We start from the raw sequence: 26695 nt of genomic DNA on the forward strand, positions 1-26695 counted from the left end.
GTGAGATTTTGAAGCTGTATTTAGGCCATATTATTCTGTTACATCTCTACAGGAACAGAGCCAGACCCAGACCATTCAGCACAACTGATCTGTGCTAGTGTTTGAACTCATGAGCCCCATGCTCCCTGTATTCTCTTCCATCTCATGTATGCACCGAGACTTCCCTTAAATACATCAATGCTATCTGGTTCAATGTTCTACATGCCAGCAAATTCCACTTCATCACCACTCTCTGGTGTAAAGGAATTCCTTCTACAATCTTTATTTGATCTGTTCGTATTTATGCCTCTCTTCTGGACTTGCCCACGCGTTTGTCATATTTTATGGCACCAGGTAATGAGGGAACAATTTCATGCGGCCTATTTTCTGAGCATTGTTGGACACTTGTGCATTCCTTGAATAGTATTGTTAAGGGTCATCAGAGGGATTCAAAATACAGAAGGCCAGTTTCGCTGCTACAATCAACCATAGGATAAACCTGGTTTCTGTTATTTATTCATGGAATGTGGGCATCACTGGCAAAGTCAGCACTTATTGCCCTTGAGAAAGTGGTGGTACGTGCCCACCTTGAAACCCTGCAGTCCTTGTGTTGTAGGTACACCCACAATGCTGTTAGGGAGAGACAGTAGGGAAACTGAGCTTTTGAATCATTAGAAATCTGCTTAATTTTTTAAATATCTGTGCTGGGTCACTTTTCTGTGCCAAATTATTGAAGCAATTTTCCGCCCATCCAACAGTGGATGATGTGAGTACTCACCCAAAAGATTTAAGTGCCTGAAAGTGAGCTGGATTCGAGGGTGCATCCATGTAGCAAGCAAAAGTTCTGGTCTGCCTCAAACCTTTTCCCGAAAAGTCTCCCATGGCTTTTCTAGCTGAGTATTTAAGGTTCCGAGCACTCACACTTGCCTTTAGCAAAAGAACAGCTTCTTCTGCCAACTGCTGTCTATCAGTAGAAAGGCATCCATGAAGCTCTGCTTTGGTCTATTAGACCAACAGATTGAGCATCCAAACATGGGTGCTCTCATGTACCACTATTAAAAGGGTTCTTGCTTGGTGCTTAACAGGGTGCATCAAGGAATTTTTTTTTAAACTTTATTCCAATCCAATCAAGTCAAATTAAAGCCAATTCAGAGTCCCAACAAGTTGGGACATTCCTGATCCAAGCTGACAAGACAGGGCTCTCACCTCCTGTCTTGGGCTTGATCTACATGATCCAAGCTGATTGGAATAGGTGTAGCTCCTCCTCCAAGGCTTGATCTAATTTGCATCTCAGCCGAAAGGCCGAGATGCCGCTTTAAAAAATTGCTTCAAATGAAGCTGAAATGTAACCTAATGGTTTCGACCAAGTGCAGCATGTCGATACTACACTTGATCTTAGCCAAAACAGGGTGCATCAAGGAATATGTTTCACTTCAGTGTTGCAAGCACACACTGGGCTGGTACAATGGGAAAGTGTCCGTCACCTTTACATTCATGTGCCATCAGTTAAATGAACGTAGGGAGAGTTTCTCTAATGAATGTGAGCCTTCTTTGATTACAAAGCATATACATTTAGAGACTTCAAGAAGTTTCTGGAATCCGATGCATGAACGTTAGCTCTCAGAAATCTCAAATCTGATACTCTTCATGTTTGAAATGAAAGAAATGTTAGCCCTGACCAGAGTTGTGTCCAAGTGCACAGTTGTGGCTATATTCATTTATATCAAATTAGCTTGGCTGTAGCTGAATTCTCTTTATCAGCTTGTTTTAATTGCAGAATCACAGCCACTTCCAGGAACACAAGCTTTGTCTGACTTCAAGAGATCTAACCACCATCATTAATTTTCAAAAGGAGTTCAAAGGCCAAGGAAGATTTGAATTGGTATGTAATTAGATCGGGAATGTAGTTAAGGTCAAGTTGATTGATGCGATCTTACTTGCTGTTCACGCCACGCTCCCGCTGCAGCAAGGCTGGAGAATTTGGCAACCAGCCGGCCAGTGTGAATGGTGGTAAGTTTCTGGCCATTAGATTTAATAAAAATGAGAGGATTTCACCCTAAAACTGTCTTTAAATACATCTGATACTACATGGCAATTAAATCGACTTAGATATTTGTGAAAATCTCGTTTTTTACCAGCTTTTCACTCAGTTGTGACCAAAACCTCAGTTATTTCATCAGAAGTTTTACTTCTTAATAATTTCTCTGATCTGCAGATCATATATTTTTACAGTTAATCTTCACAAAAGCCATATGTGAAAATGCCATTAACAAGGTCAAATCTGTTGTTTAATTTTTTTATCATAACTTGTGCTTTTTGTTGTTTAATTTTTAATTGTAGCTCATCCTCTTTCTGCAGCTTTATCCATCCATCAATCCAGATTACCAAAGGATGTTGCATGCACTTTACCACAATTTTGATCATTCCTCCAAAACACAATGGCTTCTTGCTCAGCACCTGCTATTTTCTGAGCTACTTCATCAGTTCCGAGCACCAAACTGGCAGCAGAGTTTGAGTCATTTCACCTGGTAAATAGATTTTGAAATTATTTTGAGAAGATCAACATACACTTATGTATAAATAGATCTTGTTATGTTTGTATGTAATTTGAATAACCTTTACCACTGTAACGTGTATGAGGAGGGCGTCATATTATAAGAATGGAGTGGGAGACCCTCATTACATTCCAAAGGGTATAGATGCAGTGCTGCCCTTGATGACTGTATTTGTGATTTTGTAAATAACAAACACATAAATTAGGAACAGGAGTAGGCCACTCGACCCCTCGAGTCTGCTCTGCTTTCAGTAAGATCCTGGCAGATTTCAGTGTAACTTCAACTCCGCATACCAGCCTTTCACACCCTTGCCAGACTATTGTACTTTATGTACATTAGACTGTTACGATGTTCAACTTCACTATCTGGCTCCACTTTATCCAGTACTGGTCTCTATTCCACTGTAGTCTTACTGTCTTCTTAGAAACATAGAAATGAGAAGCAGGAGTAGGCCATTTGGCCCTTCGAGCCTGCTCCGCCATTCATTATGATCATGGCTGATTATCCAATTTAATATCCCGATTCCCTCTTCCCCACACATGTCCCTTGATCCCTTTAGCCCCAAGAGCAATATCTAATTTCTTCTTGAAATAACACAACGTTTTGCCCTCAACTACTTTCTGTGGTGGTGAATTCCACACATTCACCACTCTGGGTGAAGAAATTTCTTCTCACCTCAGTTCTTCTTTCAGTTTATCACATGCTGTCCTCTGTAAAGGATATATTTTTTTCCCAATATTCTGATCATTTTCTCAGTGTGTTTATTCTGTAGTTTTGGGAATTTTCAATGAATGAATAATTATTAGCTTTTAATTCTTCTTGAGTGGTGGAGATGAACGTGTTGACGTATGAGGAGAGATTAAATGGTTGAGATGTGTAAAATACTAAAAGGAATTGATAAAGTAAGCATAGACCAAATGTTTCCCCTTATGGGGCAATCTAGAAAAAGAGATCACAGGTATAGGTTGAGAAGCGATAGATTTAAAACTAAGATGAGGAGGAACTACTTCTTGTAGAGGGTGATGAATTTTTAGAACTCATAGAAACATAGAAAAACTACAGTACAATACAGGCCCTTTGGCCCACAAAGTTGTGCCAGACATGTTCCTACCTTGTTTCCCCATGGCACAGTGGAGTCTGAATCATTAAATATTTTCAAGGAGATAGATATATTTCTGATTAAAGGGATATGGGGAATAGGTAAGAAGGTGGATTTGAGATCAGGAAGAGATCATTCATGATCTGATTGAATGGCGGAGCAGACTGAAAGGATTGAATTGCCTACTTCTGCTCCAAATTCCTATGTTCTTAAGTTTCTACGTTAATGGTGGATAGATTCATGATCTGGTTGGATCCAAGGACATCACTAATAGGATTTTAATGTTTGCTGGGTTGAGAACACCTCTGAGGGGATTGCAATGTTAAAGGTGTAAATCCAGTTTATTTACAAATAAAATTTTATGCATAGATCAGCTTGCCCCAAGACACCGGAGGCATTGCACTCCAGCTGGAAATGAGTACAATGTCCTGTTGCATCAAATCAGTCTCCTTCAAATAGCATGGCTTAATTGTTTTCCCAAGTGCCTATAACTACAGTTACTGGAGGGATGTGTTACAATGAGAATATGAGGCATCAGTAACATAACTACCGTACAGTTGAAAGTGATCATCTAGTTTTCTTATACCATGTTTATTTTCTTAATAGGAAGCAATCATTAGCAAAACCTCCTCATATAATTGACAAGTTTGACAACAGCAGCAAGTTGGGTAAGAAATTCATTGATTTTTTCAATATATTTTGCACGGTGCCAGTGGGAATCTGTAAACTAAAGTAACCAAATGTCATCCCACCCCCGCACCCCCCCCACAACTGAAGAAATCACTAACAAGATTTGTCCTTTTATAACTTTTACTTCAACATGAGTCAAAATCAATATCAGTTAATTCTCAAATTGTAGTTAGTACAAACTCTAAATTACACATGGAATAGCAGCTGCAACACAGACTATTGTACAGAGATTGTAGCAATATATTTCACTTGTAGGTCCCCTTTTGCAGCTACATTGTACTTCCAAGCAAAATTCCAGCCCCTTTCCTTCAAGGATTTAGTCATTTCTCTACAGGCTACAGCTTGCATTGAAGCAGGGTTCTGCCTCTGCAATCTTTCCTGTATGGTACACTTCTTTCCGCAATCTTTTCAACTCCTCTCCAGCTATCTGCTGCTTCTCTTTCTGTCTACATTATGTACCACATAACCTCTGTATTTTAACTTCCTTCCTGTTGATATTATCAATGTCAAGGATCACTAGGTCCCATGGACCTGTGTTTTGTATTGTCACAGAACGTACAACAGATTCCTTCACATTTGATTCCACCTCTTAAAAGTCCTTTTCAAACATGTTTTAAAAATGATTACAGATTCTGCAAACACTGTAATTGCAAAATTCCTTTAATTACACATGGGGATAGCAGTTTGTGGGTCAAAGGACATCACAATATAATTTACTGGTGACATACAAATTTAGCATTCGAATTATGTAACTGAATCTGCATGTCATACATATTTTGATAAGGGAATATCAGTTTTTGTGTAGTGAACATCTGTTGCAGCTTTCAGATGATATTTCTTGCAAACATCTTTTCTATAGAGCAGAATATTGTGAAACAGGTTACAAGGACATGCAGATGATAATATTTTAATCATCCCGCAAGTAGCAATGATGGAAATACATTTTAAATTATTTGACCACCGTGTTTTAGATTTCCTCTCTGTGCTCACTTAAAATCTAATTAAATTAATTTCATTTTAAGAAACCAAAGAAACTTCTTGAAAACTCAATCTATTTCTTATTACACAGTACAAATGAGGCTCTTTGGCCCATTGAGTCTGCACTGACATAACTATACTAAATCTACATTGATCCCAGTTTCCAGTACTTGGTCCATAGCCTTGGATGTTATGATATTTCAAGTGCTCATCCATGTACATTTTAAAGGTTGTGAGGTTTCCCGCTTCTATCTTCCCAGGCATTGCATTCCAGACACCCACCTCCCTCCTGGGTGAAAAGCTTTTTCCTCAAATCCCCTCTAAACCTCCTGCCCCTCATCTTGAATTTATGCCCCCTCACTACTGACCCTTCAACTCAGAGGGTAGAATTTTCTTGTCCCGCTTGCCATAGGAATTGTAACAGGCGGGTCACAGACCATGCAGATATCCATTGATCTCGGGAGGGATTTTCCAAAAAATCCCACCCAAGTAACAACTGCTTCCTATCCATCCTGTTGATATCCCTAATTTTCTTGTACACCTCAATCATGTCCCACTTTGATCTCTGTTCTAAAGAAAACAACCCAAAATTTTACTGACAATGTTTCTTTTGTGCAGGTCAACACAGGCAAAGAAACTGCAGTACAGGTAAAGTACTCCTAATATGTTGTTTAATTAATAACGTCATTCATTTTTGCATATTTAATCACAGAATCCCTGCAGTGCAGAAGGAGGCCATTTGGCCCATTGTGTCTGTACCAACCAGAATCTCACCTCCCCCAAGCCCTATCTCCGTAACCCCCAATCAACTTAACCCGTACATCTTTGTGATATGAGAGGAAACCAGAGAAAACTCTAGCAGATATGGGGAGGATGTGCAAACTCCATGCAGACAGTCACCCAGGGTCCGGAATCAAACCCGGGTCCTTGGCGCTGTGAGGCAACAGTGCTAACCACTGTGCCACTATCCCACCCTGGTGCAACACTATATATAATTTTATATTAATTTATTATTAGGGAAGTTGTTTGTAAGAGAGCAAAAGTAATTGAGTATATATTCTGATTGATAAAAGTTCATCAGAGCGTGTGCCTGTACTACATTCAGCGCCTAGTGCACAATATTTAGACAGGTTTGAGCCATTTATTGTTTTTAGCAAATGAAGAACTATCTTAAAAAGGCATATTTGATATTAAGCATTTGGGTGTGAAATCTGATGGTCGGAATGTATATTTCATGTCTTTAGAGTTGTAGGATTTGGGCTCAAATGTATGTGCACTGGTGCAATTAAGGCTTTTTCTCAGGATGCCTGTAAGCAACAGGGGTCTTTTGATTAGATTCAACACTTTGTATGATCAGATTGATCTCAGTGCTGCCAACTGGTCTGCTCCCATGCAGAACAGTAAACTACTGAGCAAGTGCCCAGCAGTTCTGATGAGGCTGCAATAAGTGCGCATGAGTTTGCTGTCCCTTGGGGAGGGTGGGAGTCTCACATTTGAATGAACAGCATCCCTGTAGTGACATAAACAGGCCACAAACACAGGGAGGTGCAGTCAGCAGGATAATGGTTATATTACTAGACTAGTAATCCCGAGGCCAGGAGAAACAAGTTCAATCCTATCTGGCAGCTGTGGAAATTTCAATTCAATTAATTGGATAAACCTGGAATTATAGTATCAGCCAATGTTCACTCTAAGCTGTATAGATGTGCAGTCAATCAACAACATGTTGCTCATAAGCAAAATTTTCCTTTAAGGTACCCCCAGGCAGAGGTGTGCTTCAATCTTAATGGGACCACACGCACAGCAAACAGAAGTTAGCGGCCCACTAATCATGCCATGATTGTCGTAAAACCCACCTTATTTACTAATGTATTATTGCAAAAGGACAAATGTTCTTCCCTGACCTGGGCAATAGGAAACTGAAGACCCACAGCAAGATGGCCGACCCTAAAATGGCCTTCTAGCCACGCCATTGTATTCAAGAAGACGGCTTATTAGGGATTGGCAATACATTGCTGCCTTTGCCAGTAATGCCCACGTCCAGTGAATGAATTTTAAAAAAGTACACACAATGGATAAAATTGATGAGTTGTTGGATCACCTGAATCCCAATTAGTTCCCACTGAAAATCCACCGCCAATTGGTGCATGTTTTCTTCACAGGGTATTCACTTAGAGGTAGTTGGTTAGGGTTTAGTTCTTAGAGTTTAGTTCGCACACACAGTACACCAGTGCTAAGGATAAGGACATTGGTAAAGCTCACTTAATTCACTCTCACATCACACTAAACAGAGTAGAAATTTAGCCACATTTTATTTAACATTTTTTGATTGTGTGGAACAAGGTGGCAGCACAGCAAAGTTTGGTCATTGGTCATTTGCTGCACTTGTTTAGTTCGTAATGGTTAGGTGTCTCTTGCATTTACATGGTCAAGACAGTTCCTTCAAGGGACAGTTGAGCTAAGTATATCTTGGATGAGTAGCTGGTGGACTAGCTTTTTAGGCTGCAATGTTGGGAACTACAACTCTCAACACGTTGCAAAGTTATGTGTCAGTACAGAAACAGAGATGAGAAGGAATTTCTTCAGCCAGAGAGTGGTGAATCTGTGGAACTCTTTGCCGCAGAAGACTGTGGAGGTCAGTTCATTGCGTGTCTTTAAGATAGAGATAGATAGGTTCTTGATTGATAAGGGGATCAGGGGTTATGGGGAAAAGGTAGGAGAATGGGGATGAGAAAAAAATCAGCCATGATTAAATGGCGGAGCAGACTCGATGGGCCGAGAGGTCTAATTCTGCTCCTATGTCTTATGATCTTATGGCACAGACTAGGTGGGTCGAAGAGCCTGCTCCTGTGCTGTAGTGTTCTTTGTTCTATGTAACAGACAGCAAAGCTGGAGACTATTGGGGTGTTGTGCTCTAGATCTTTTCAACAGATGCCAATGCTTTAATGGTATGCCTAGTAATGATCCAATGGTTGTATGAGATTCATTGTATATCTGCTCAGCCTATGTCCATGGCTGCTCCATTGGCCATGGTTAAGAGGTAGCCTTGCCCTTAAGCAGCTGTCTTTCAAGTCTGTTCACATTTAAGTAAGTAGGTAGGTACTTTGGATTGATGCAGAATTAATATATTGTAGATGCTGCCTGGAAAATGAGTATTAATTGCATTATATTGAGTGATTAAGGAAGTAGAGCTACTTTCTTTCATTATGTCATTGCATTGCAGTTAAGGGATCTACATGGCCACATGGGTGCCGCCAATCATCTCATGCACTTTCAGAAAGCTTGCAGTATATTAGAATTGGCTTGTCTGCCATGCAGCTTTTGTTAATCATTAGAAAGAAGATGATTTTGATCCACTTGCACAAAGTATCCATTACTTGCATCTATGAACATCGAGTTGGCTGATACTGCTGATATCTCCTAATTAATCTGGAGGTATAAGATTAATGGATTTGGGTGTCACAATGGCCAATATTTTCATAGAATCCCTACAATGCAGAAGGAGGCCTTTAGGCAACAATCCCACCCAGGCCCTATCCCCATAACTCCATGTATTTAATCTGCCTGACACTAAGGGGCAATTTAACATTGCCAATCAACCGAACCTGCACATCTTTTGACAGTGGGAAGAAACTGGAGCACTTGGAGGAAACCCATGCAGATACAGGGGGAACGTGCAAATTTCACACAGACAGCCATTGCATTTGGGGTTGTCTGCAGGTCTTGATTAAGGAGAGGAGACAACTCAATAAGCACCTCTTGCTAAAACTGAACCTATGGATGCAATCCTCCTCCATCATTACAAGCTATCAAGCTATCATTTTCATATAATGAAAAACATATTGGCTGGTGAGAATATTGCTGCATCATATTGGTCTCTCGGGAAGCATTTCTCTGCTCCTGCTCATCATCTTTGATTCAATCATATTACAGCAACTCTGAACAGATCACCATTGAAATGAGCTTTCTCGTTGCTCAAACAATGAGAATCTGCAGCTTTTCCCTTCTGATTCTCAATATGCAAGAATATGCATCCGTTTTTATGAATAGATTTAGTAAGTTTACTGGGAAGATTAGAAATGATAAATACGCAGGCTTCTTAACAAACAGTTTTGCCAAAATGTCATTACAAAATAATGTACCAAATGATTGCTACAGCACACCACCATCTCAAAACTGCTCTACTAAATTCCCAAGAGGCATAGAATGGGTGGGAGTGGGGAAAAATAATAGACACCGAGATTGCTGACAAGGAAATTGCTTTTAAATGACAGCAATGTCTGGTCTTGTAATACAGAATCATATCAAGAATAACATAGAAAATTAAGGCCTTTCTGATTGATCTCAAAAAACCAATACTTCTCAAACGCTCACCCTCTCAAATGCTCTCATAAATATGTTCATGGTCTTTGCTTCTCCTGCCTCTCTTAGTGCATTCCAACAGATGTCAGTGCTTTAATGGTATGCCCGGCAATGACCAGTGGCTGTATGAGATTAATTGTATGCCTACTCGGCCTGACATCTGTTGGAGAGTGCACAATGGCACAGTGGTGTGCACTGCTGCCTCACAGCTTGGGTCTGTGTGGAGTTTGCACATTCTCCCCATGTCTGTGTGGGTTTCCTCCGGATGCTCTGGTTTCTTCCCACAGTCTGAAAGACGTGCTGGTTAGGTGCATTAGTATATTCGAACAGGCACCAGAGTGTGGTGCCTAGAGGATTTTCACGATAACTTCTTTGCAATGTTAACATAAACCTACTTGTGACAAATAAATAAACTTTACTTTACCTTAGATACAATGCATTCTTTCCATTCCACAGCATTGAGAGCTTTAGCACTATAGTACCAGTTTATAATACTGCAATGACCCAAGCTCCCCTTTTGCAGAATATGCCTGTTTTATATTGTGTGACTGGCCAGCAACCTAATGTGTGTGGCTTTTTCAAAAACTGCGGACTACTACTTTATTTCTGATTGCCAAGTCCTCCCCAGTGACTGGTACAGGGGAATGGGCAGGAAATCACATCACTGGCCTGTACTGGTAGGCTAAACAGTCATCTGCTCATATAATGGCTAGGAAGAACAATGGCTACTTTTATTTGCTGGTAACAGTGTTGGCATCAGCGAGCCTGGTGTATTTCAGAAGTCTTCCCAAGTTACCAGCACTGCCACCATTTTGGACTTTTGCCAAAATCATGGCCGTTGGTGGTACAATGCTGTGAAGTAACACAGTCATCATGTGTCACATCTTGACTATCAGTCTTTTATGATCATCCAACTAGCCAAAGCAAAGAGGCGAAATAGATAAAATTGATATGGCACAGTGTACAATATATTAGACTGGTTACCAAACCATAATCTCCTTTCGGTGATCAGTTGAGAGATACACACCATTCAAGCTTAGCTGTCACAGCTAGGACCTCATCTGACCTCTCAATGAGAGTAGTTCCCTATAATCACTCTTCGTCACCTCTTATTCACTTATCTTTAGCAATTGAAGAACTTATTTCCCTAGTATTTCTGAAGTAAAAACAGCATTTCTGGCTGTTTGAAAGCTGCTTAATCTGAAGTCTTATTATCAACAAATAGTCACGCTGATCAGTGCCTTTGTTACACAACACACATTTATAGACTTTTTTTGACAATGACCCCTTTCATACAGCAATAGGCTCTGTGTAAGTCAGGTCAGTAATAATCCTCAACAACAGTACATGATGACAGGAACATTTTCATTCAGATTTTCAGGTGGATCTAATTTATTAACATTTTTTCTTACTGACGCTCCCAGTAGTTTCTGCGATAAGATTGTTGCACTGTCTTAGAAACAATCTGAAGTAAAACCAAGGAATTATAAATGAAAAATGGTAATTTATTTTCTAGGTGAAGAGGACGTATTTCTTTTTGCCCTTTTAAGTGCACATGCTGAATGTGGACCTTGCATGTACTGCAATTCCCACACATATTTCATTACACACAGCAGCGCTAATGTACACAAAAGAAAGAGTATTTCAACACTTTGTAACCTAAATGTTCCGATAATTGTTTATAGAGGGGATGCACCTACTCTTGATACCTTGCAAATGTATATTTATTAGAAGAAACTGTGCGCAAAATACACGGTCAATAGTTCCATTGGATGCCAGTGGAAAAAGCAGTAGGTCTTTTTTTAAAAAACCTGCAGTGACCCTTAAAAATTAGATAGGTTTTGTCTCTGTAAACTCTGTGATGGTATCGCCACATGCAACAGTCTGGGCAAAAGAACCTTCTTTGCTACTGATGCCTCAGAGGTCCTGCTGCAGTTTTAAAAGTTTAAAGTTTATTTATTTATCAGAAAAGCAAATAGGCTTTCATAAATACCGCAATGAAGTTAGTGTAAAAGTCCCCTAGTCGTCAAACTCTGGCGCCTGCTCGGGTACACTGAGGACGAATTTAGCAGGGTCAATCCACCTAACTAGCATGTCTTTCAGACTGTGGGAGGAAACCCACGCAGATATGGGGAGAAGTGCAGACTCCGCACAGATAGTGACCCAAGTCAGGAATCGAACTTGGGACCCTGGCACTGTGAGGCGGAAGTGCTCACCACTGTGCCACCGTGCTGCCCCAGGATAGTTGGCAAAGGGACATGGATCTTTTTGGAACATGTGATTGTTTTTGAAGTCACGAGCTGCAAGGGGAGTGGTAACAGAGGTGGAACGGAGTCTCCAAAAGCTTTTGCATCTTGGCAAAGGTGAGGGAAAGATTTTTGTGCATCAGAAGTGCCAGGCTAGGGCTACCACCTCCTGCTGGCTCTTCGTTCATTGATGAAGTGACCTCCAATGGAAATGTGTCTCTACTATATGCTGGGAGTTCACCATCAATCTCCTTATTAAAAGCAGAAAAAAACAGCATCCAGAACTCTAGAGGGGCATATTCTCTTACTAATAGTCGACACTTTCTATAAGTGGCCTGAAGTAGTCACAATGGAATCCACTAACATGGAGAAAACCATTGAGAAACTGGAGGAGATCTTTGCAAGGTTTGGCAAGCTGGAACAAATTGTCAGTGACAATGGGCCCCAGTTTCCATTGCGAGAATTTGAAGAATACCCCAATGGGAATGGTATCCAACCTATCAAATCAGTGCCCTATCACTCAGCTATTAATGAGTTAGCTGGATGATTTGTGCAATCCCTGAAACACGCACTGAAAGCTTCTCGAGAGCGAGGCTTATTAACCCAACATCTCAATAGCTTTTTGGCCTCCTGCAGGAATGCTACACATGCAACCACACAGAGTTCAGCTCTGTAGCTACTCATGAAGAGGAAGCTGTGAACGACATTTGATCTGTTAATACCCCAAAAGTCATTGGCGATAGTAGAGTGAAACCAACAGTTGCAAATAGCCAGGAGACAACTGAGTGCTAAATGGTGCTTGTTTCACCAAGGGGAGGGAGCGTTTGCATGTAGCTATACCACCCGGGAGAAGTGGGTACCTGCACTTGTCTTGGCTCGAGCTGGCCACTGTCCAAATTGAGGATAAACTGGTTTGGAGAGACCATGCTGACCAGTTGCTGGCTGCCCACAATAGCTTGCCAGAACCACATTGAGACGAACTGCCCACTCTAGTCCCTGATATTGGGCCAGATATTACCAGAGAGTCAGGCAAACCCTAAAGGACTAATGATTTATTGCCGCTGCTAATTCCCCTATTGAGAACAATACCACAACATTCCAAGGGAAAAAAATTCTAGCAGTGTGTCTGAGCACATTGCTAGGGTGAACAGAAAACTCCCGAAAAGGTCTCCACTATCTTGGAGGGGTGTCCGTCAGTCTCCCACCAATCTCCGGTGGGACACTGACTGAAACCCTGAGAATTGTTGGGGCATCTTTTTGTTCTAAAAACATTTTAGTCACACAGTTCAGTTCATATTTTAAAATAATAGAAAATTTAACAATGTTGAATTATGACAAAGAGAACAAAGAATAAAGAAAATTACAACACAGGAACAGGCCCTTCAGCCCTCCAAGCCTGAACCGACCATGCTGCCCGACTGAACTAAAGCCCCCTACCCTTCCGGGGACCATATCCCTCTATTCCCATCTTATTCATGTCTTTGTCTAGACTATCTTAAAAGTCACTATCGTATTAGCTTCCACTATCTCCACTATGGTCCAATATGACCGAATTAGAAGTTACTAAAGTATATCAACTAACAGTGAGTGATGACTCTACTGTAATGCATTAGTTTTTTACCTGTCTTAAAGGAACTTGCCTGGACCTAACTGCAGTTAACAATCTAAACAACCACAGATATTTTGTTGAGTTGTGAGAGTTTAATTCTGTTAATTGGTTTACTTCTTTGCTCTGTTTTCAACAGCTAAGCACAGTCTGGCGTACATTACTCACATCCTTACTAGCCCACAGTTGAACTTGAGCCCTGCCTTTACACCAAAGATCAAAGTGTACTATTGCGAAGTGCCTTTTGATGTGGTGATAGTGAAGATCAGAGCTGAAGCAGCCAATTGCCACTGCCAGGTACATCTGGATGAAAAGAAAGGACCCAGGTAAACTGCTGTTTATAATGTTCAAGCCTAGAATAATCCGATCTTTCAAAACGTTGATTACATTAAATAGAGGGTGGGATTTTCCATCTGCGCTTGCTCCAGGACTGGAAAATCCCAACCGAGGTCAATGGACCTTTGCATGGTCCTGTCCCGCCTGCTATGGGTAGGACGGGAAAATTGTTTGGGTAACTTTATTCAGTTAATTATGTAAAGAGGTAAGTCTAATAAGTCATGGGGCAGCACGGTGGCTCAGTGGTTAGCACTGCTGCCTCACAGCGCCAGGGACCCGGGTTCAATTCCTAGCTTGGGTCACTGTCTGTGTGGAGTTTGTACATTCTCCCTGTGTCTGCATGGGTTTCCTCCAGCTGCTCTGGTTTTCTCCCACGTTCTGAAAGATATGCTGGTTAGGTGCATTGACCCGAACATGCGCCAGACTGTGGCGACTAGGGGAATTTCACAGTATCTTCATTGCAGTGTTAATGTAAGCCTTACTTGTGACTAAGAAATAAACTTCAAAATAGCAATTGGGTTATCACTTAAAGGGGGTTGCAGATAGAATCATAGAAATCTTTCAATGCAGAAGCAGGCCATTCAGCCCATCGAGTCTGCACTGACTCTTTGGCAGAGCATTCCACCCAGGCCCTACATAATTACCCCACTAATCCCCCTAATTTACACATCTTCGAATATGAAGTGGAAATTTAGCATGGCCAATCTACCTATCCAGCACATGAAGAATTTTTTTTGCCATCTTTTAGGTAACTTGACCACTTGACCAGAAGTGCTGTTCTATCAGTTGGTCACTTGCCTCTCTAGCTAGTATTTGTTTGCTCATGCCCCCTCTTCTTCTGCATTTCCCTCACCATCATTCAATTCTTCCTCATCAGATGATGGTTCTTTCTGTTTGCCCTGCCTCCTTCAGCTGAAAGCCTTTCTGCACTACAGCATGCAGCACCCCACCAAGCTGATGGATGGTATGTGCATTGCAGTGAACCACCAGACCTATCCAGGCACCTGAACCTTTGCTGCTGTAACCATATAATGCTTGATGATGTTGCTATTGGTTCCATGACTGTGGTCGTACCTGAGCAAGCCATGGGCCATGGCTTTGTGTGAAGAGCATAGCCCTTGTCCCCAGGTAGCCAGATACCGTTATTGATTTGCTAGAGAGGTGAAATAATGGGGGGATGAATGAGTGTTGCAAGATGGCAGCTGCGTGCAAACATTGTGTACACCTCCTTAACCCTTCCACAGTTATCACAATGCTACTGGATGTCAATTGAGTAATAATCCTCTCATTCTGAGCATTGGCATACACAGGAGAGATTGGTCCGTCATACCAAGTAGGGCATTGCTGACCTGCTGGATGCAGCTATGCGTTGTAGACTGCTGTCATAAGTGATAGCCCCTCAAACAGCTTGAAAGGAGCCTCAGGTGAAGAGGAGATGGCTCTCCAGACCCTGCTGCCCTGTCAGCGTTTGACTGGGACAAGTGAGTAAGGGGCCTCCTGCAGCGTTTCCCATCAATCAGAGGGAAACTGAGATCCAGGCTGGAAAACAGAGAGAGGCTTCACTGCCTAATCACATTCCATTTTCCTTTGCTGTCTGAACCTCAGGAAAATGCAGCCCATTTAGTCGTCCAATGGCAAATCAAAGTGAGGGATATTTATCTCACCTGGAATTAATTATATTGGAAGCTTAGCAATTTCTACACATTTAGCACAACCATCCTTGTTAAATAAGACTGACAATACCTTCACACAGAAATGCCAGATGCAGAGTGGATCCTGAAGCAAACAAAGGAGTCAGTAACTTCGACAGGAACAAGGACAAAATATCAGCAATTTTAGAATAATAGGGTGGAATGTTCCTGTCCCGGCCACCATGGGAATGGTAGCAGTGCAGGACAAGATCATGCAAAGTTCAGTTGACCTCGGGCAGGATTTTCCAGCCTTGAGGCGAGTGAGGCTGGAAAGTCCCACCCCTAGAGCCATACAGTGCAGGAAAGGCCCTTCGGCCCGTCAAGTCTGCATCTACATTATCTACCACTAAAGGTGCTAACCCCATTTCCCTGCACTTGTCCAGTATTGTTTTTATTTAAAATCATTCCTTTCTCTTGCATGTTTTACGAAATTCACTGTCTTAAAATCGTGATAGTATTGAATGATTGATTTATATAATGAAACTTCGTAATGAATAACTGGAAGTTTTAAATCTCTGTTTCACTCTCAACTTATACTGTATTACATTTCCTGTTCTGGAATTTATAATGTTTCTCCTGTGAGATGAAGTTGCAAGTTCCAGCATATTGCGCAGCTTGATTTTTTACTGTCCTTTTTTTCCCCTCAGCATTGCCAACTATCCTCTTGGCCTCGGCAATAACAGAATCCACATTCTGGTATCGGATGAGTCTCGCGCTCAGCCTACTGTCATAGCAACTTACACTGTCAACGTTTATCGGCATAGCCGTCCCAGCCTACCTGTGTTGGAGGGGAGTATAATGTGCAGCTTTGTGCAGGTAACCATTTCTGACCTATTCCTATCACTAAACAATGCCTAGATGGAGTGAATAATTCATTCATTTTTAAAACTTGAAATGAGTGAACAAAATGCTTGAGAATTAAGCAAAGCTCTTCAGTTGTTCAGTAGAGAACTGAACGACTGAAGTTGTATGAATAGAGTTAAGTTTGCGATTATTGTGTAGTGTATTCCAAACAGTTTTATTTGCCAGAAACTGATGCTAGACAGAGGCCAACAATTTTGAAGGGTAAGTGGAATAAAAAATCAGAAGGCAAATCATCCGGAATCATTCTTCCCTGGAATCTGATTGGAGAGCAGCATTCACTCCCTTTCTGTCTATCCTGGAAAAAATGTATGATGCAAGGGTCTCAGAGAGAAGTCAATTAAAATGGGAGAAAATGAATTTAAAAAAAGCTCTTTAAACTATCTAGAACCAAATGTGTCTTTATATTGTAGATACAAACAGCATTATTGCTTCCTCCACTTTTGACTGTTTGTATGCCTTCAGGATTTATTTAAAGCAGACTCAAATACTGGGTGCATATATGAATGAACAACTTTTGCAAATATCTAGTTATAACTTAATTATAACTGTGTTAAGACTCTGTACATATGTAGTGCAACTTTTATTGTGGACCTATCATACCACACTATTAAAGAAAATTTTTAACGAACAACCTATATCGCAGAAAATCCACACAATATTATTTTATTTTGCACTTACAATAACCATTGGGAGTGATCAGAAGGATCTGCTCAAAGTTTTTCTGTTACAGCTTTCTTTTATACAGATCATATAAGTATATTCAAGTCTGTACAGATCTAATCACATCAGCCATCTTTTTTACAGATCTAATCAGACGAGTATATTCAATTCTGCACAGATCTAAATCACATTCTTCAATACAATGGATTTCCTAACTTGTTTATTCAATAGGTCTTTGCCAGAATATGATTACACCCATACTTATGTGGTTGTAGCTTCTTTTTTCCCCAGAGCGTTCCATTTTTTGTATGCCTTAAATTTTTCTGAGTCATGCTATTCTCTCTAACCCATCAAGCCATGCTAATCCATATTTTCTGAGTGAGCCCTTTAGTTATATTCTACTTTCTCAACACCTTATAAGAAATGCTACATTATTGCTAGCTGTAATTATCCCTTTCAAGGAATAGTTGTCCTGTGAATGTGTAAATTAGGAAAGAAACTGTTAGGTATTTACCTAGAAAAGTTACAGATTCTGCCAAAGCAATGCAAGTTTTCTCGTAGATGATTGATGTAAGTGCTACAGCTCTTTAAACTAGAGAAGCCCTTCTATGCAAAAGGTTGACAAGCATATATTCAAAATGAAATTTTAGACCTCTTACAGAAATGGTGACTGTGGGACTTTTAAGATTTTATACATTAACTTTGAGCAGTGTGTGAGTATGTGTGTGTGTGTGTGTGTGTGCCTGTGTTTGTATGGGTGTGTGTGTGTGTGTCTGCGTTTGAGTGTGTGTGTTTGTGTGTGTGTATATGTGTTATGTGTGTTCATGTGTGTATGTGCACGTGTGTGCGTGTAAGTGTTTGTGTGTGTATATGTGTTATGTGTGTTCATGTGTGTATGTGCGTGTGTGTGCATGTAAGTGTGTGTGTGTATGCGAGTATGTGTGTGAAATCCCTTTCCCATGAGACTGAAAACATGCTGCATTTTTAAACAAATGCATTTTGTCAGCAGGGATGAGAGTTCCACTGACAGCAAATTCTCAGCAATTACGTTATCATTTAGCTTGTGTTGAGTCTCAGCACTGAGTTAATTTTCTTCTCCCACAGAGGAGGTAGCACAGACTGGCAGGATTGGTTAGCCAGTCAGCAACAAGTTTCACGCTTGTCCTTTCAGGAGCCCAACACCTGTTCCAGCAGCAGAAGGGTAAATATGGTGTGAATTGATAGAGGCTTCCTTAGACACTTGACTAAGCACAACTGGCATCACGCACAGGAGGTAAAGGTCAGTGACAGCAATGTGGCCTTTTCTCACAGTAAGGAGCAGTTCAAATTCTAATCCAGGGCCTTTCTTTCTAGTTTTCTTTTATGTTTAATCCCATTTGGATATTCAAGTTTCAGTGCAAACTGATACCATGCTGAAGGTTACAAAGGCAGAGGCAAGGGATGTTGTTTCCCCTCTGCTGGTACATTTGAGTAATCCTGGATTAAGTTCAAGGCCACTCAGTTTAAAAAAGTGTGCAGTTCATAGCAACACCAGCTTCTAAGAGGAACACATTATGCTGCCTGTGCTTTTCCCATGTATAGTGTTTTTTCCTAAGTCCTGAAACCTTTTGTAAACCAAATTAGTAATGAACACTAGAGAAGCTTGTTACCAAGCATCTCATGAATGAAATGTTCGGTCAGAGAGAACATTTTCCAAGTGCCAATTCATTCTGTACACATTAGTTTTCTAATCAAACCGATTTGAACTTTTATTCTAGATACTTTTCCTTTCTGTAATTAAGGTTCTGGTGATCCCTGTATCTGTGAGAACGTGTTTGCTTCCCCAGGTGTCTAGACACACCTGTAGCGTGTCCAGGGAGCAAGCAGAGGATGCTCCTCAATTTATATCAGTCATTGGTTCAAAGTTGTGCTTCATGTGATTCTCCTTCTCTCCAAATTGTAGCAGAATAGTGCAACATTTTATGTTAGAATCCAACTTCTAAGCAAATTATTAAACAGCAAAAGTGTGTGTGAATAATAATCTTAGCATCACATAGAAACACAGAAAATAGAAGCAGGAGTAGGCCATTTGGCCCTTCGAGCCTGCCTTGCCATTCACTTTGATCATGGCTGATCATTAAATTCAATATCCCGCCTTCCACCCCCCCAACAGCAACAAATGGTGAGCATGGTTAGCTTTTTGTGTAGTTAAAAGTAGCTTAAAACTGTTGTGTTAGACTACAAAATAAGTAACATTCTTACATTGTTGATCTATTCCTTTTTCTCACCATTTACAAAAGCTGTTTGGCTTCAACATCTCCCTCTAAAGGCTGTAGCTAGCTGTCTGATTGTAAAAACATAGGTGAATGAATACCTTTGTGACTGAGCTCCAGCGAATTTGGTTAAGCTTTTTTTTAAACATTTGCTAGTCAAATTTATCTTTGAACAAATTCCAAAATATGTTTTTATGATGTGCTCCTCCTTTGAGCATCTTCCCAAGTGCAATGACTATTTTGCCCAGAATTACATCAAAATGAATTATTTTTGCTCAAATTAAGGAGGGCAAGGGTTTTAGTGTAGCACTATTTCTAGCAGTACTATGCAAACTTGCATTGATTCCCCCGAGCGGAGGCATTGCTGTGGGCTGTTGCATACGCAGTCTGTGTTGCATTCTCTATTGATACCAGCGGAGATACTTAAGCATGTATAAAAGCATCTGCAGTGCCCAGATGTCAAGTTAGGTACTAAGAGAGGTGAAGAAATATTGGATTGAGAATGTGTGGGGAAACAAAAATGACACAAAGGGGAAGTAAATTTAAAAGTGTTAAAAATTAAAATTTGATATTTAAAGAAAACTCTAGTAACAATTCATGACCTAAAAGAATGAATCCAAACTTATTCACTTTCTCAGCCAACAATCATTGCATCGTTAAAGGATACTTGTGCTATAAATTAACTTTCTGTGGCGCATTTAATGGGAAATGAATGTTTAAATGCAGCAACTTCATGAGGAGGTTAAGGTTGAGATGCTGTTTTTGAGAGTTGGCACAGTATAAATCATCCAGCAACTTGCAGCATTTTGCTTTTCATGGAAGGGTTCTTCCTCACCACCTGTTGCTGTCCAATTTTATGACAGCAATATGTCAGCAAATTGAGGCCTAACATCTCCTACTAGCCTGAGTTTCCTAAGCTCTTCAATTTCCGAGACTATTTTTGCAAATATTGTTTGGAGATTTCCACAAATGTTTTTAGTCTGTGTACTTCTGGTGACTGGGTCATGTTTCTCATTCCCATATGTCATTTACAACTATTTCTTGCATCAATATTGCAAATTCATGAGATTTAAAAAGAAGTCCAACATTCTGCAAGAGGATATTTTATGCACTGTTAACTTTGGGTTTAAAAGCCAAGCTATGATGATATAGAAATTGGAAGATTAAACAAGTGAGTTGTCAGTTTGCATCAGTCAATATGTTGTTTCTTTCAAGCTTTCTCACATTTTACAGCCCATTGGAAAAGCTTTCATTTTTTTAGTTCAAGATTGGACTTAAATGGTAATCCTGAAGGAGATATCTGCAGACACATTGTGCTTGAGCGAGCTAGTTTAAATCATTCCAGTCATGCCTTTTAACTGGAGTCCAACAAAAGCTTTTACTCTGGTATTTATAGTTGCCCATGGATCAAGTGCCATTAAAGTGGAATTTGTTTTTGTGATCTAAACTTTGTTTGATGTTTAGGGTGGACCGTAAGAGAGATTGTTGGTGTTAGCTAGCAGGTGTTCCTGCATTCATCAATAAGTGTACTACTATCAACCTTGCTCGAGTTCTAACATTATTGCTGGTCATTAGTTTAATAACTATTAAAATGGTAGAATCAGTTTTTGGTGACGTTAGGTGGAATTTTCCAACTTTTCTGGCAGAGAGGCGCAGCAGATGGAAAAGACCCTGCAGGAGCCACTGGATCCAATGACAGCTTTCTCCGACGAGTTGTTTGGCTAGTTGGAAAAAATTGAAGGGGCAGGTCCCACACTTCTCTGCCTTTTGGCTAAGATCAAGCATCAGACCAAGCCCATTACGGGGTGGAATGCCTTACGTTATCAGCTTGGATCTTGTGGGGGAACCATGAATTGGATTCAATTTCAATTTGTTTTTTGGAGCAAGTAAGGTGATGGACTCAGGTCTACCTGATCCACTGTGAACATTGCCTTTGTAACTTTAAGAATGGGGTAAAAATTTAAAATAGGAAAATGCATCTGTTTGAAAAAAAACACACTGACAGGCTGTACCCATGCCAGCAGCACCCTGATCAGGTGCCATTTTTAAAGGCTGTCCCAATATTAAAGATAGAATTATCCACTCCCCCACAAGCAATGCGCCAATGCACTCACCTCAACTCCCCTTGCCAGGTGTCCACCTTGGGTGAACTGTCGTAACTCACGCACGCTGAAGTGAATGAATTATGTAATGGGTGAGGAGGTGGGGAGAGATTATCAGGCGTAAAGGGCTGATAACAAAAAGTTAATTTATTGTAATGGGGCTTCCTGTTATGTCGCAAGTTGGAAGATTGGGACAATTGCCTCATGCCTTTAACTTGGCGTGTAATGCAATTTGCGCCCCACACCGGATTTTCTACTCGGGCTGTCGATCCCACCCAGTGGAAAGCCCCACCCATTGTTTTTAATTTGTTTCCTTAACTTACTGTTATCTCTAAATTCGACTAATTCAGTTCTCTCATGGCCAGCTTCCTGCCTTCCTCCATGGGCAAATCGAAGCTCATCTCAAATCACGCTTTGCATATGCCAGCTTGCACCAAGTCTTTTCACTCATCATCCCTGCATTTGCTGACCTACATTGGCTCCTGGTCCAGCAGTTTCCAATATTTAACATTCTCAGCCTGGTGTTCAATCCCCCCATGGTCTCATCTCTCCCTATCTCTGCCCTGCATCAAGTTGACAGCTTTCCATAATCTCTGTGCACTTCAATTCCAGCCTTTTGAACATCATCTGATTTCCATCTCTTACCATTTGTTGCTCTGTCTTCAGTTCCTGGGCCCCAAGCCCTGTATTCTGCCCTGACACCATTTCCACCATGGTGACTCTCTCCATTCCTTAATGCCTATCTCTTTTGACCAAACTTTTGGTACTCGAATCTTTCTTTGGTGTAAGCTTCTGCTTTCGATAATGTTCATGTGAAATTAAATCAGGACGTGGTGAGTTCATGCCAAGTTTATGACCTAATGTCACTTTTTGTAGCTTTAAGCTCCCAGTCGTTTCTGAACCTACCTCACCAGCAGTTAAAATTCTGCCTCTGATATAGATAGTAAGATTAATGTGCATTAATAAACAAGAGGCTTTAACTATATCATGGATATGTTAGTGTGATCACATATCTGTAGAGTTTTTTTTTCATTTGTGGGACATGGGTGTCGCTGGCTGGCCAGCATTTATTGTCCTTCCCCAGTTGTCCTTGGAGGGAAACTAGGGATGGGCAATGCAATCAGTGGCTCTGGAGTCACATATAGGCCAGACTAGGTAAGGACAACAAATTTTCTTCCCTGAAGGACATTAGTGGACCAGGTAGTTTTTTTCCAACAGTTGACAATGGTTTCATGATCATCAGATATTGTTTTTTATGGAATCCAAATTCTACCATCTGCGTGGCAGGATTCGAATCTGGATCCCCAGAACATTAGCTGAGTTTCTGGATTAATAGTCTTGTGAGGCCATTGCCTCCCCTTAACTTACTAAACATTGGTATCAAATCCTGGAAACTGAAATATCTTAAAAGGCAGCAGGAGGGGAAGAATGACTGTAAGAATTAATTTAGTGTACTGTATTTTTGCAGAAGAGGGCGCAGTGCAACACAATCACAATCTGTTCTGAATGTAGTAGATTTTTAATGTTTTATTTCATTATCTTATTTTGTACAGCATTATTTTCGTTGATAGAAATCTTTTTTGAAAGTTGAACTACTGTTGCTGCTGTGATTTATTTGTTTTCTGGCCTTCCTCCTTTTTGATTAATCATCCATCTCCTTTCACCTTTCTTCATTTGCTACTGCAATCAGCAGACTGCAGAGCGCTCCATGACCTCTGATCTTCCTGATAATATATGGTTCCGCCGACATGATATACTTCAACAAAATAACACTAGCAGTAGCTTACAGCCCCGCCTAAAAAGCAATCTGGGAACTGTTGAGGCGTGCAATCTCTAGATTTTTAAGAACAATGGACAGTGTCATTCTTAACAATATATGTTTTCCAAGCACAAATCTCTACATTAAAAATATAGTGAATCCTCTGCTATTGATATACATCATCTCTATAAGCAGCAGATTGGCTGTCTCTGCTTTTGAATGATTCAAATGTGGAAACATAAGACCATAATGTACAGGAGCAGAATTAGGCCATTCAGCCCATCGGGTCTGCTCTATCATTCAATCATAGATAAGATTTGATTTGATTTATTACTGTCACATGCATTAGTATACAGTGAAAAGTATTTTTTTTGTTTGCTGTATAGAGAAAGCATACCATAGTGAAGGAGGGGAGAAAGTACAGAGTGCAGTATTACAGTCATACCTAAGGTGTAGAGAAAGATCAACTTAGTGCGAGGTAGGTCCATTCAAAAACCTGAAGGCAGCAGGGAAAAAGCTGTTTTTTAGAGTTAATTGGCGCATGATCTCAGACTTTTATATCTTTTTCCCGATGGAAGAAGGTGGAAAAGAGAATGTCCAGGGTGCATGGGGTCCTTAATTATGCTGGCTGCTTTTCCAAGGCAGCAGGAAGTGTAGACAGAGTCAATGGATGGGAGAATGGTTTACATGATGGACTAGGCATTGTTCATGACCCTTTGTAGTTTCTGGCAGCCTTGGACAGAGCAGGAACCATGCTTTCTATGGTTTCTCAACCCTATTCTCCCACCTTTCCTGTAACCTTTAATCCCCCTACCGATCAAGAGCCTATCTTTAAGGCCATAAGAATAGAGTATTTGGAGATAAAAAAAAACACTTAAATTCATATAGTGCCTTTCGCCTCCTCAGATCATCAGAAAACACTTCACAGCCGACGATATACTTTTTGAAGCTAACTTGAGTACAGCATGAGCCCAGATCTTTCAATGGGTCTGATCAAACAAAAAAAAACACTAATCTTCCTCCAATATTCGTGGGCAATTATTTGATGGAGAAGATCCTTCCAAGTGAAATGATGAGTTCAGGAAATCTCCGAGATATCAGGGAAGGGAATCCGTGCCTCCTTTATCATGGCACTAATTACCGTATTCTGGGAAGTAACGAGTTTCAATGCTCCAAAGTTTCTTTGAAAAGCTACAGGGTCAGTGGGTAACGGGATAGCATGAGTTGGGTAAGGAGATGAGGTGGATGAGATAAGGGGTAGGGTGAGTTAGGTAAGTTGGTAGGATGGGGGTGGTATGTGGGTAAGGTGGGTAAGGTCAGGGAAAAGGCCGGGTGAGGGAGTAGGGTGATATGATCTGGGCCTGTCAGGTCGGGGATGTTAGCGGTGTGGGTGGGGGGGGGGGGCCAGTTCAGGGACTGGGGTCAGGTCAAGTTGGAGGGGAGTTCAGAGTCAAGGGGAGTCGGTTGGTCGGGGAAAGTCAGGGATTGGGGGAGTTGGAGGATGAGGTCGGGTGAGGAGAGTCAGAGGAGGTGTGGTGAGGTCGCAGGGTGAGGGGGAGGTGGAGTTGGGCAGAGGGGGGTAGTTGGAGGCGTGTGCTCAAGTCAGCTTGGATTGTGGTGTTGAGGGAGTCAGCTTGAGTTGGAAGTAGTTGGGGTTGAGGGGGAGAGGGTCAGTGTGGGGGGTGGGAGGTGGTTGGAAGAATCAGTGTGTGTAATTGGAGGATCTATTGTATAGTTACTCAGGGGTTAAACAAGAATTTTTCTGTTTAAGATTTCCTGAACAACTATTCAGATAAGTAAGTCAAAAATATCCAGAGTCTCTGGGCAGAGTTCACCTATCTGGGATTAAGTCCCGTGGCAGGGGTAGGAACTTGGAGTTTTGCCCGCTGCAGAGGCTGCTGGGAAAATTTGTCGTCTTCCGGCCCGACATCATTACTTATGTAACCGGCTGCTTTGCCTGTATTCCAATGTGGAGCAGGCCTGATGGCACATCCTGTCCAGGCACCATATTGAAAAGGTGTCCAACATCACTGACCCATGGTTGAAGAAAGAATGTGGACCTCTGGAGAAAGAAGATGGATCTCCAGAAGCATTCTGAGGCTGAAGATGAACCCCCCCTTCAGGGCATTGAACCTGCAAGATCTATCTGTAGAGGCTGTCCCCAACCCACTGCTATGGTGTTCCAGGGTCCAGAGTTACCTCACCAGAGACAGCCCCAGGCATCATTCAGGTGAGTCCCAACACCTGTATGCATTGTTGTTCCAAACGTGTTTTGCTCTGGCATGTTTTCCCACTGACGCTATGGGGAATCTGGGTGCCATGCGTGGTTGGACCCTCATTTGCAACACATTAGGAGACTGTAAGTGTGTTTCACATTGGCTTCCAGTTGATTTCCCCACTGGCGGGCAACAGCGCAAGGTCCTGTTGTGGAAATAATTCACGCCAGTGATTTTTGGCCTTCCCACTGCATTCTCCGCAATCCCCCAGCCATTGAATTCTGTCCTCTGACTCCAACACAAGAACCAAAATTCTCCAGCTGTTCATACCCTGTGGCCGCTGCCAGCAAGAACAGAGAATGTAATGCTCAGACAAAATCTCCACTCCCTTCAGCAGGACCAGAGAGTCTCAGCTGCAGGCGAGATCAAAGATTCCAGGCCACAGTTGTTTTCGGAGACTCCGGGGAACAGGGGAATTGCCCATCGGAAGCTCAAACATCCTGGTCAATTCCCGCCGAGATATCACCACATTGGGAGTCTGAAGCATCGTGTAGTGCATCTTGGGGGCTACATCCAGTTTCCAACTACCTGGAGACTGGGAGATGGGGCCTTTGTTATTGATCAGGTAGAACTTTGCTTGTGAACACAATGGAAAATTTTCCATGAAACAATACAATGATTGGAACACAAGCCAGTTACATCCATTCAACCCACCAATCACGTTTATTCCTATGGATATTTCCCAACCTATTTCATCGTCCAAGACAATATTGGGAATTCTCTTTCTTCCCATCTTTCCAAAATGAAACCAAGCCAATGTCTATTTTATCTAGCATGACTTCAGTATTTTGTCTGACTTGACTGCAGTTTGATTAACTGAGAGCGGCTGTACAGAGACCAAATTCTGTTAGGGAAGAGTTAATATTGTATCGAAAATTGTTGCCAGACATTAATGTCTGTATCTCATTAGACATTGATTGAAGCGTCTGATCTACTTAAGAAAGTAATAAACTGAGTGGCATTCCTTTGCATTTAGGTTTCAGCTTTTGGTCACATAAAGAATGTGCTTTATGAATCAGTACTTTTGTTGCCAGCAGGAATGTAAGAAAACGTCCAGATAATTTAGTGTCCATATGTATAATTTAGTGGGATAGACAGTGGGTTAAGTCAATTATTTGAATGCCACTTATTTAGCTTGAAGTTAATAGCCTCACTTTTGGTGTTACTCTTCACAGTAGACAAAAATGTCTTAATGGTTATTAACAATTAAAATGAAAAACATTCTTGTAACTTTGCAGGG

General features: G+C 41.2%; 1 protein-coding gene across 1 annotated transcript in view; it reads left to right on the forward strand.

The window, feature by feature from the left end:
• Positions 1–26695, forward strand: part of cped1 (cadherin-like and PC-esterase domain containing 1) — a 222056-nt gene that overhangs the window by 91795 nt on the left and 103566 nt on the right. Inside the window, exons 10-15 of the mRNA XM_080191117.1 lie at positions 1757–1861; positions 2338–2507; positions 4240–4301; positions 5920–5949; positions 13655–13841; positions 16190–16358. Coding sequence (XP_080047243.1) covers positions 1757–1861; positions 2338–2507; positions 4240–4301; positions 5920–5949; positions 13655–13841; positions 16190–16358 — 723 coding nt within the window. The remainder of the gene's footprint in view (positions 1–1756; positions 1862–2337; positions 2508–4239; positions 4302–5919; positions 5950–13654; positions 13842–16189; positions 16359–26695) is intronic.

Source organism: Carcharhinus amblyrhynchos, chromosome 6, assembly GCF_965287045.1.
Source record: "Carcharhinus amblyrhynchos chromosome 6, sCarAmb.v2.hapA, whole genome shotgun sequence".
NCBI lineage: Eukaryota > Metazoa > Chordata > Chondrichthyes > Carcharhiniformes > Carcharhinidae > Carcharhinus > Carcharhinus amblyrhynchos.